Raw genomic sequence first — 12268 nt, forward strand, 5'->3', positions numbered from 1 at the left:
ACTTTGAAGCAATGAACTAATCCAAAATGGAAATGATCCCTCTGGAGAGGCAGGTATTTCTGTAGGTGCCTTCCCAGGTAAATCATTAACAGAGGGGCTGTGACTGCAGCCATGCCCAGCCTGGAATTCAGGCACTCTGATACAAATTCCAGTTTTTGACCCTTGCCAAAATGACACCAGGCAACCTCTGGAAACTCCCTAAATTCCTCTGAGTAAGTCTGCCACTGGCTGCAGTGGAGCTAAGAGACACCTGAGCACGCAAATCTGGCTGGAAGAAATACAGGTGATGACAAAATCAAATTCCAGGCTGAGGGACACATCCTCAGTGAGGGGGAGAACGGGGCCAGCTGTGAGAAAGGAACCACAAATAAGAGAGGAAATGATTAAAGATTTGAAAATGGAGGACCAGAAACGCAGCTGTAACAAAGGTGAACGCTGGAAAGGAAACCTTGAAGGTGAATATCAGGGGAGGGGGCAGGGGAAGGTGGTGCAGAGACTGTGGAATTGCCTCCCCAGACACATAGAACTGGACAATACCTCCCATAACAGATAAATGAAATATGCACCCTAATAAACCAGAGGTGCCCTCTTTGCCTTCCCCAATTTGTGGCAAATGGGATGTTTGATTTGAACGCTGAAGTTATTCCAGAGCAGTGGAGGGGAATGTGCTGCCGTGCCATTTATCAGCTCCTCTAAATGCATACAGCCTGGCTGATCAATCTCCCCACGCAGCCTAAAAGCCATATAAATAAATCTGAGGGATGCAGTCAGAGGCTGGGGGAGCAGGGAAGAACAAAAGGATGGGGAAACCCACGGTGGAACGAGCACGGGGGGAGCAGGGGGAGGTATCAAGAGGCCATAAAAGCTGAAGCACAACCACAAAGCCTTCACCACAAAACAGTCCCAACCACGAAGTACAAAAACACCACTGGGCAGGGAGCAGCAGATTTAAACTGCAGCCTCCGGGGCAGAGATCAACACACAGAGCAGAAAGCAGAGAGGAGCTGGGCACAGCACACTCGGCACTCCAGGAGCTGCTCTGGGTTCAGGTGAAGCTCCTCCATGTCCCCACTTCCTTCCAGGGGGGCATTTCCACACCCAAATCTGAGTTTCCCTGAGCTCATACAAAACCCCTCAGGTTGGCTCTGCCAGGCTCACAAACGAAGCCTCTCCAGCTCGAGCAGAATTCACAGACTCCTGGAACGTCCCGAGCTGGAAGGGACCCCCAGGAGCGCTGATCCAACCCTCATCCCTGCCCACAACAGCCCAGCAATCCCCCCCTGTACCTCAGGCCGTGCCCACCCCCCTTTTCCCACTGCAAGGTCTGGAGTTTCCCCCTGGATCCAGCCCTTCCTGCTGTCAAATTCCTTCCGTGGCACCATCATCATTAGCTCTACTGGCACTGCTATCCTTGTAACTCATTAGGGATATGGGATGGATGCAGAAAATGATGAATATTTAGTCCCTATTCATCTACTACAGAAGCAGCCTATTATCAAACAAGTGACACCTTTACAAACTTAAATTAAATAATGGCTCCCGTGGAGGATTCCGAGCCCCTGACAGGATGGCAAAGTGATTTAAGTAACATAAAGCTGAGCAACTGGTGATGGATCGTGGTTTTGCACTCGCTCTGTTACAGCCTGTAATAGAACAAATGATCATTTTTCAGCCTAATTGAATGTGGCCGCCCCGCTCGTACACAGAAGAGACAAAGCTTGATAATTTGCTTCATTAAAATGCATTTTTATGTCATCGGAAAGATTAAAAAAAAAATTGGTTCTGTTGATAGGGGAGATTAGAGAAATAAAATTTATCATGCAAACAGCACTTGCAAATGAGGTGTATTTTGGCATTCATACTGCTTATGTTGTGCAAGAAAGATAAGCCCTGAGCACTAAAGCACACACAGCATCCACATTGTGACAGTAATCAACATTTCTTCAATAGGAATTATGTCACTACACCCATTTGAAGAGCATTTTGTCATTTGCTGCTGCAATGGCCACTGGGCCAGACTAAATAATTCCCAGCTAAGCTGTTGGGCAGAACACAGAGAATCCAGTGACATTCAGGAAGTTTGGGGGTTTGGGGCTGTCAGTGTTCAAACAAAGAATCAAAGTCAAGACTCAGACAGAGACCCAAACTACCAGGGAAAAAAAAAATTCAAAAATCAAATATCATCTTGTCAAGCTGCAGACAATGCTGTCAACTGTCTGCACTCACTTTGGTTTAGGGGTTGGGGTTTTTGTGTTTGTAAAGCAATCTTGTTAGGAACAGCAAATTGCCATTTAGACAGCAAACAACTCCTCCAAAAGAAAACAGACATTTGCCATGTCAAGTAATCCATTCCCAGGCTCTGTGAGTTTCATAAAGTGTAATTCCAACATAAGCAATTGAAAAGGAGACACTTTTACCTATATCAGCTGGGACTAAACCAGAATCACTTGGAAAGAAGCTGCAGATTTCTGCCTTACACTAAAACCAGGAAAATATCAAAGCACTTCATTATTTATTACTGAGTTTCAATTGCACTTTCACCACAAGCACCAGAGATGAGTTACAATCCCTCCCTCGGTTCTCTTGCTATACCAAAAGCATTAAGCTCAGAAAATCCCCGATTGTGATGATCCCTGCACTCCCCAGCTGCTCTAGAGTGTCATGACTCAGTTTCCTTTTGGAGCAGAACAGGATACAGCAGGAGGATATATTTAACCCAGAATCCGGATCCCTGAGCAGATAAAATCTGGATGAAAGGTCAGGGTGGTGCAGGCAGGAGCTGTGTCCCTGCAGACATCAGCAGAGGGTCCAGCAGGAACCTGGGGCTGCTCTGTGCCCAGCACGGGCTCTGTTCCAGCTGCTCAGCTCCTGCTCTGCCCACCGAGGGGTGGGACAGACCCACGGACACCCAACTGTCCCTGTGCTGAGCAACAGCAGCTCCTGGGGCCCTCTGTGTTTATCAATCACCTGGGAGGACAAACACAGCCCCCCACGCCCCCCAGCATCGTTCCCGTTTGGGAACGCTCGCACGGCGATGATGGAGAGCGCCAGGAGCGCAAGGGAGCTCCGTTCTAAGATGCCCTTGAAAATGAGATGAAAAACGCGGTTCTGACAATCAACCTCTGCCGTGTTTATTAATCCTCCAAGCAGCAGATCCCTTCCCCTTGGCAACAGGAGCTCAGGGGCTGCGTGGAGGGCAGACCCTGCTCTGGAAACAAGCCAGCAGCTCCCCAAGGCACCCGCGGGTGGTTTGCTTCGTGCTGGAGTTTGAAGGTTCTGTCTGTCCCACACAGAAACAGCTCCTGAGCCACGAGGGCAAGGGGCTGTGCTGGCATTTTTGGGGATCAGCAGCACAGCAAGCGTTTAATGGATAAAAATATTCCACGTGAAGGCAGAGAGACGGCGGATCAAGAAGCACATGGCAGTTCAACAAACCCCAAAATGATTTTGTTAAGGAAACAGCAGCTTCTCTGGCAGCTGGGCAAAGATCAACATCAGGGAAAGCACTGAAATCACCCATTCTGAAGCCAAGGTCACTGACAGGATTTATAGATTTATCCCTGAAGAGCCTTTGCTGAACATGAAATGCTGAAATAATTTTTTTTTAATCTCTCCCCCCGCCCCTTTGGGCTCCCTCATTTGCTGGAGGCTTTTAAAATTCATTCCTTTTCACAGCTGGTTAAACAATGGAATCTTTTGGCAAACTAAAAGGACAGAATTGATTGCCCTACACAAACTTTTCTGCACGTATAATTGATTTTTAATTCACTGCCTTATTTCCAAAAGGACTTGACAATAAACTCGGTGCTATATGTGCAGTATTGATCCCTTTCAACAAGGGCTTGCATCAAAGACTGATGCAAGTTAATCACAAACAAAAGATTGTTATCTTTCATCTAGGAACCTGTGTTTAAACCAAATTCCCCTTTTTGAGCTGTAATACACCTTGTATTTTCCAGCTGTACTGCACCTCAGCATTCTGAAAACCTGCCAGCTACTCAGTAACTATAATTTTATGCAACCTTTAAATAACAACTTTTTCCCCCAAGCAGAATAATTTCATCCTTCACTGGTCACTTTTGACTGTGAGGGCTGATGGTTCTTTTCCACTCTGAGTTCTTAGAATAAGACACAGACAAAACGTGCTTAAACTAAAATCTTATTTATTCCTGAAAGACAGGTCCTACAAGGCCATGACAATCTGAGTTTGGTGGGTTTTTTATCTCAGTGCTCAGCTAAGTTTCAATTGTTACTGATAATCACACTTGCAAACGTGGCTGGATCACTAAATTCCAGAAAATGCTCATTTAGTGGGACTGTTGCTCCACTGGGAAGCTGCAATGTTCATTTTTTGTGGGTAAAACAATGAAACTGAGCAGTAACTGGTGTCTAAACCTTCCAAGCCCACTCCAGGAGTCAGCCCTGCAGTGCTGCTCAGCTTTTCCAATACCCCTTTATGATTTTTTTTCCACTTGACCATTCCAGGCTCTGTTTCAATCTGGCTCTGAATTCCATTTTCTATAGCTGCCACATAAACAGTAAATAAAATTAATGGTATTTCTGCCCCACTAAGCAGCTCTGTCTCCCAGCATACCTGAAGAGCCCTGCTTGCAAAGGAGAACATGAGAACAACATTTTCATGAGCACACACTCCAAAAAGGGTGGATGAGACATCTGAGGATGATTCCAGGCAAAGGAGCCAAGCAAATAAGTCTGTGGGTTCTGCACAAGTAATTCCTTGACCTGCCACGCTGGATTACAAACACTTGCAAACACATTAGGAAAGTAGTTTGCTGTCTCTTGTCCTTTCTGGCAGAAGGATTTCCACTTGTATTTTATGATAAACGAGTTTAAGCTGAAGCCAGGTGTGGATATTTTAAAATTTATGAACTTGTAAATCGATGTACATGGACAATTAAGATTTAGCTCCAGCCAGGATTAACTACCCCTGCACATAAACTGAGGCTGTTTGAATGGAGGTTGTTTACCTCAACTACTCGACATCAAGAGCGATGTAAAATATTTAAAAGGCAGAATATTTCAGGATAAAAGGCAGTTATGAGGAGTGTCACGGGTGGCACTGACAGTTCTGCACAGGGATGCACACAGGGAAAGAACCTTCCTAAGGAACACTTGGAAACTTCCTTTAGAGAACTGAACGTGGATGGAACGAAGTGTGGAGGAAAAGGGAGGAACTGCCCAATAAAGAATGTTCAAGCACTGCTTCACCCAGATCTCCCCTCACTTTGGAAGGCACAGCCCCGACTTCCAACTTCCCCAGTTCTTCATAATCAACATCTGAATGCTAATGAGGAGCACAGCTCCATGCAGGAGAGCATCCCTGTGCAATAAACTGCAGCAGAGCAGCAGCAGACTCTGCCTGTAGCAAGCATGCATAAATAAACAGAATTAATAACTACCTAAGTGTGGACGGGTGACTTAATCTGTTTCGATTAGATGCAGCTCAGCCCCAGGCCTTTGTGGTATTTAAAATGTGTTCATCATGTTTAATTAAAAACCTAATAAACTGGAGGTTCCTTTAGTTCTGATTCGGATTTCTCTCTCCTGTAAGCCCTATTGATTTTGTCAGAACTTTTGATGAAGAGAGAGAAAAAAGCACATTTTGAATGAAGAGATAAAAATGTGAGGTGGAATTGGGGCTGTTGGGTGAGGAGCAGTCAGAACCAGCACCTCTCCTTCCACATTTCCAGCTCTTGAAGCACTCCAGAACAGAAAAGCTTTCCATTAGGTTACCAAAACTAGAGATGAGCCTTGTACCCTGCATAAATTACAGCTCTTTGAAAGGTTATTGAGCCAAAGTGGGAGCTCGTTTTTGGATCTGGAGCAAGGGCAGGGTCAGAATTGTGCTGATCTTCACGGAGGTACAAAAGCCATTTTGCAGAGATTTTGTCCCAAGACAAAATGTGGATATTTTATAAGCAGTTTGTCCTGGGAGATGTTCCCACTGGAACCACAGCAGGGATGGGATGGTCACTTTAACCCCAGCTGAAGTTCATGATCCTGGCTCCGGATTTGGGATCTGTGGGAAGGACCCAGCTCCACCATCAGGGCAAGCACAGAGGCACTGTCAGACTCTTCTCCTGGCTCCAAACTCCACTCCCACAGCAGATCCCAGGGATTGCCAGGCCAAGGAGAACAGAGCAACTCCATTCCACCCCTGGGGGGATTTCTGACTGCCTGCATCCAAAATCCCACACCTGGCAGAGACCTAAAGGGGCATTTTCTGGGGTGAGCACGAGGTGCCGAGCAGAACTCACTGCTCTGACATCCTGGGCTGGTTTGAGTGGAGATTTAAACCTGGAGGAGGCACGAGTTGTATCAAACCACGATAACTTTGCTCCTGGCTTCTCCCCAAATAATCCCTCCTCCATCCCACTTCCTATGGAAACTGCAGCCCCTCAGCAGCAGCTGATGCTGCTGGAGCTTGGGGAGCGCTCAGAACCAGGCATTAAATGTGACACTTGCTGCAGTTTGCCCCAGAACTGAACTGCTGAGTGTGACAGGAGAACCAAACCCTGCCCATGGCATCCCTGCAGAAATGGGGGAAGGAGCCTCACCAGCAGCTGCTCAGGGCTGCCCAGACACACAGCAGGGCAGGAGGTGCTGTGGCCACCCTCACAGGCAGAGGATGAACCTCACTGGCTGTCCCTCTGTGCTGATGGAGCTACACACCGGGACAAAAATGCTTTAAAAACAGCCACAGCTTCAGAGACACCGGGGAGACAACAAACCTCAGCCTTCATATTTACACAGCCCTCGTGTAACTCAATCAGTGCCCAATTTTATCCTCTCTTTAATTCCATCTAAACATCTGCAACCACATCAGCAGCAGGGAAAATAACACAGCTCCCATCCTTAGTTTTAATCGGGTCTGACACTGCCAAGCAGCTCCTACCTCACAGTTTGGACACTGAACAGCAGAGCTCTTCTAATGGAAAACAAGGCTTTGTCTTTGGGCAGCTGAGAGTCCACCAAAATAAAAGTTTTAAACATGTTATTATCATTATTATTATTATTATTATTATTATTCAGGTTAATAGTGCTGTATTGGATCGGGGATCTGCTTATTTACTCAATTGCATAACTAACATTTAAGTATTTCAATTTAAGTAAGCCCCATTTGCTGGGCTGCAAGAAGAGATTAATTACAAGTCTAGGCCAAATAAGGGCAGGGTTTGGGCCTGGGTCTCCATTTCCCTCAGAACTCTCTCTGGGATTATCAGCCACCCCCTCACTGGAGGCTCCATCCCTCAGCACCCTGAGGTGAAGGGGACACACAGAGTTAATGCTGTCACCACAATTTCATTGTTTTGGCCAGACTCAGGGTTTGACACCTGAGTGTTTTCTGACCAACACTTCCGCGTAGAATTGCTCTGCAGCTTCAGCACCCTGTGGATCAGAGTTCTCCTCAGTTTCCCAGGGCCTGCAATAAGGAAATTTCCCCTGCAAAGCTCCAGAGTGCTGCAAAATGCAGCACAGCTGCTCCAGGCTGGAGCTGTCTGGAGCTGCAGGGACCAAGAGGCTCTGAGGCTGTGCAGGTGGAGCTCTGCTCTCTATAAATAAGAGCACAGTTTGATCTTTGGCTCTGCCCAGGCTGGAGAGCTGCCAAATGTTTCTGGAAACTTGGATGGAGCAGAACAAGAACAAATATGATAAAATGAGCTGGGGCTGACAATGATTTATAGAGTCAGTGATCATTACTCTGTGCTCACAGGCTGTACTTCTGCAGTAATGCTTCACTTTTCAATAAACTTTGTTTTTTCCATGGGTAAGGCTCAATTCTCTCTCATTTAACATGGGTGGATCATCAAAACCCCCGAGTGCAGCAGCTCCAGCACTCACAGCTCAAGCAGCTGATGGAAAAAAATGAGGAGAGGGGGAAAAATGCTTCACAGGGAGAAAAAGAGAGGTGCCAGCACCTCTGAATATTTAGAATTTATCCCTGGATGTGTGCAGAGAGCCCAGGCTGGAGCAATCTCAACCCAGAGTCAGCAGTGCAGCAGCCAGTCCCTGCACACTTGTCCCTTTTGGGACACGGTGAGGGCAGAGCTGCCCAGCGTGTCCCAGGCTCTGCCAGCCCAGCTCCACAAAGGCTCCTTGTTGGGCCTGGAACCAGCCCCAAACTGGGGCTCAGGGCTGGCCCAGCCCTCTCCAGCTCCTGCAGGAAGGTTTAAACGAGGGGAGAGCAGAGTCATGCACTGCAAGGATGCCCTGAAAGCCCTGCAGAGAAACTACAGCTTAAAAAATCTCTTTAGCCTTTGCTTGAATAATTAAAACCACTATGAGAACATGAACGTTTCCTCCATTAATCAGTTCTGTTTTCTAACACCAATGCCAGCTTTATCAGTAGCTTAACAAGATCACATTTTTATTTTTGTTTACTTCTTTAAACACTTCAGCAATTAACCAGCTTAAAAATTGACCCACTCAAGACAAAAAAAAACCCAACAACAACAACAAAAAAACCAAACAAACTTTTTACTGTCACTTTTCCGTGAGCAATTCTGTCACATACTGGATCAGGTTTTTTCATTTATATACCCATGTATTTTCATTTATATACCCAGGCATGTGTATTTTTATTTACACACTTGCCCTCTTCTTGCTCATAAAGATAGCCTCTTTAGGAAAAAAAAAAACCAACATAAAAAAGCAAGAGCAGCAACGTGAACCATAAAGACTGAGGAGATAAATCATTTCCTACCACTTCATCTTCAGTCCAACACTTCTCAATCAGCTTTGGCACAGGTTTCTTCACCAAGCGCTGCAGGGCTTTTCCAGCATCGTAGTTACTTTCATGTAGCTGAAAAATAAAGAAGAGAAATAGATCATTCAAAGGAATTAGCAGTGATCTGATATTGGAGAAAAAACAAAACCACTACAGGGAGCCACATGAGATGTTCTCTGCCTAATTATTTTTACTGTTGATGTATGAAGAGAAATTTAAACAACCTGAAGGGTAACTGAGGTTTTATCAGTAGAAGCAGCAGCGTTAAACCAAGCAGGGATCCCCTTTCCTTCCTCAACCTGTCCCAGGTAATGTTTAAGCCAAAGTCACACTGCTCCCTTCTACTCACAGGGCTCAATGTGATGTCAGCCATGATAAAATAAAAATTAATATGTGATGGGTTATACTTCACACAAATTGGCTCAAATCTCCTGTCGTCAGCAAAACAGATCTGAACTGCTGAAGGTGCTCTTCCCCTCCACCAAGTTACTGGGGCATTCATTAGTTTTGAATACTTAGGGGAGTTTTAAAGGAAAAAAAAAAAATACTCCTAAAAATAAAAGGTCACTCCTGGGCACAGACCTCTGCTGTTACCTGCAGTGTGTTTTTGGAACAAACAAAAATGGTCCTTAACTGGCAGACAGAACTTCTTTATCCTCACCAACAACTGAAACAACAATACAAACGGTTTCTGCAATGGAACGAGTGCTTGAATAACAGAAGGTGGACAAGAAAGAAAACTAAAGCCACAGTGGTTTTCTGTTCATGGCCAGCACAGCAGGGCCAGCAGCAGGGCCAGCACAGCAGGGCCAGCAGCAGGGCCAGCAGCAGGACCAGCAGCAGGACCAGCAGCAGGGCCAGCACAGCAGGGCCAGCAGCAGGGCCAGCAGCAGGGCCAGCACAGCAGGGCCAGCACAGCACAGCACAGCAGGGCCAGCAGCAGGGCCAGCACAGCACAGCACAGCACAGCACAGCAGGGCCAGCAGCAGGGCCAGCAGCAGGGCCAGCAGCAGGGCCAGCAGCAGCCCTGACTGTCACTGCCTGGGCTCAGCTCCTGCTCCCAGCCCTGCAGCTCGCTGGGGACAGCAGGGGATGGGTGCAGAGCTGGGCTGAAGGGGCACAGGGAGCTGAGCTGGGCCCTGCTCAGAGCTCAGCCTGCACTGCCAGCCCTCACTGGCTCTGCTCAAGCACCAAAACTGCCTGAAAAAAAAAAAAATCTGCTGAAAAAAAGTATTTCTAAGGCTCCCGTGGTATGCAGTGCCTACTTACAGGTACAAAAATAAGATGTTGCCTTTTCTGCTGGGTACACATTAATTTTCCTCCCTGTTTGCACTCCAGCACTGGGAACAAATCCATCTCAAAGGAAAAAACTGTTTGTTTTGCCAGCTCACCTGGCAAATGCCTCTTTTCTGTGCGTGCCACTACCTAGAAGATTTTTCACTCAGGAGATGTGACAGAGCTGAGGAGAATGGTGCTCCTGTTTCCCTCCCCTCTCTGCTCCCTCCCAAAACACGAGGAATGCCAAAGCCTCTTTGTAACTTGGAGGGCATCTTTATTTTGCCTCAAGGACAACACGTGTTTTTCCCTGGCAGCCCCGCTGCCCAAGCAGCTCAACCTGCAAGAAAAATAAACCAGACAAGCCCAGAAAGAACAGCCTGGTCTGACAGGCAGCTACTCCAGAAAAAGAAAAGTTTACAGGCCAGCAAGGCTGTCCCAGACCAGCAGCAGATAACATGGGCATTAACTTCTGAGCAAGTCATTACATTAATAACAATCCCAAAGGCCATCAGCACAGAGCCATGGAACAGAGAAGACCCCTGTGAAAATGTGATACAGGCTTAGAGTCTCCTGAAAAATGTTAATTTTAGCAGGTACGAGTGGGAAAAGATGTTTTATAAATGCCAGGAGTAGAATAATGCAGCAGAAAGGAAAAATATTTCCTCTAAGTGCTGGAGTTAAATTGATGTGCTCCAGTCCGGCTCATTCTCTGCTTTTTACTTTGAGCCACTCAGTATTCCTGAGCACTCCACTGGCAAGATTCAGATGTATAAATAACAGCTAATGATGACTGCCTCTGCTTTCATTAACTTCTGCTTGAACTTCTCCAGGTATTTCTATAAACACTGGATCATTGTCCAGCCAGCCAGAGAATCTCCATTTTTAGCATTAACTCTGCCTCCAAATTTGGCACCACCGTGAGATTTGATCTGTCAACAACTGCAACAAAGGGAACCACCACAAATGTACCTTAAAACAGAAAATACAGCAACTTCTGCATCACTGGGCAGGATTACAGCAAAATTCTGCACGTGCACGTGCCCAAAAGCCTCCTTCACACTGCTATTACAGAAAGCCAGGGCCCAGGGAAGGGATTTCACCATCACGGCTGCACGCTCCCACCAGGCTCCAGTTCCTACCGCAGCCTCTGAACAGAGCTGCCATTTCTGTCTGGGTGATGCTGCAAATAAATTCTCCTTTGGCATGGCTCAGCTGTCAGGCACCTCCAGTCTGTAATGAACCCATGAATTACATCTTGCAGCTCTGACATCTCTGGGCTTGCTCATCAAAATATTGTTCTTCAATTGTAATTTATAACTTAATTTAAATGTCCCTTTCCTGTGACCTTTTTAGAGCAGAGTGCCATTGCATCTGGCAGCTCCTGCTCCAGCAAGGCTTCCTTTGGCAATTACAGCCATTATGCTCTGCCTTGAAAAGCCCAGCTCACTGAGGCTGCATTCAGGGCTCACCATTAAATAATTGCAGTCCATTAAGAACACTGAGATCCCAGAGCCTTTTTCTCCAAGGAAAAATTGCTGCTATCGCATGAGAGTTTTACTGAATGCTTCAAAATCACAGTCCCAGCCTGGCTTGAGTTAAAGCAGAAGGGATTGTTCAGCCAAACCCACTTTTATGGGGCTGCAGCATGTGCAGCACTGGAACTGCAGAGCTCTCCAGGTTCCAGAGCTGGCTCTTCCATGGGATGATGACCTGTCCTGGACAAATCACACCCCAAGATGAGGGAGAAGGGAAAAGACAAGGAAAATGAGGAGCAGGATGAGGATTACTGCCATGAGCAGCTCCACCTTTGGGTGTGATAACTCCAACCCAACACCTCTTTGAATACAAAATGTAATTCAGGCCACTTCTTTCAGTAGCAGAGTTGACACATTTCAGTGGGCTGTGAATATTCTGTGCAGCTGTGGACATCTTGCCCTCCTATGAAAATGGAATATTCTTCTTTTAATTTTTATCAACCATTTCTAAAACCCAGCAAGACAGAGCCCCAAGTGCCCTTTAGGGTATAATTTGGGTATCAGACAAAATAAAACAAAGAAAAAAACAAACCAAAAAACACCCCAACTTCCATCTCTTCCCTCCAGTTCTAATTTATTTTAAAAAAATATGATGATGAAGCTTAAAATCAGGGAGCTGCCAAACAGCCCAAAATGCAGCTGCCAAACAGCTGGGGGGCAATGCAGGCACATCCAGTGCCCCACACAGAGCCAGGACAAGAACTCG

The 12268-nt window shown here is 46.4% G+C and overlaps 1 protein-coding gene across 5 annotated transcripts in view; it reads right to left on the reverse strand.

Moving 5' to 3' along the window:
• The window catches only part of RERE (arginine-glutamic acid dipeptide repeats), a 173415-nt gene that overhangs the window by 48430 nt on the left and 112717 nt on the right, over positions 1-12268 (reverse strand). For all 5 annotated transcript variants that reach the window (XM_088066413.1, XM_088066412.1, XM_088066414.1 and 2 more), the window contains one exon: positions 8726-8824. In XM_088066413.1, the coding sequence (XP_087922539.1) occupies positions 8726-8824 (99 nt within the window). The remainder of the gene's footprint in view (positions 1-8725; positions 8825-12268) is intronic.

The sequence above is a fragment of the Pseudopodoces humilis genome, chromosome 24, assembly GCF_049639895.1.
Source record: "Pseudopodoces humilis isolate 2021_Gansu_Grassland_sample_001 chromosome 24, ASM4963989v1, whole genome shotgun sequence".
In the NCBI taxonomy this organism is placed as follows: Eukaryota; Metazoa; Chordata; class Aves; order Passeriformes; family Paridae; genus Pseudopodoces; species Pseudopodoces humilis.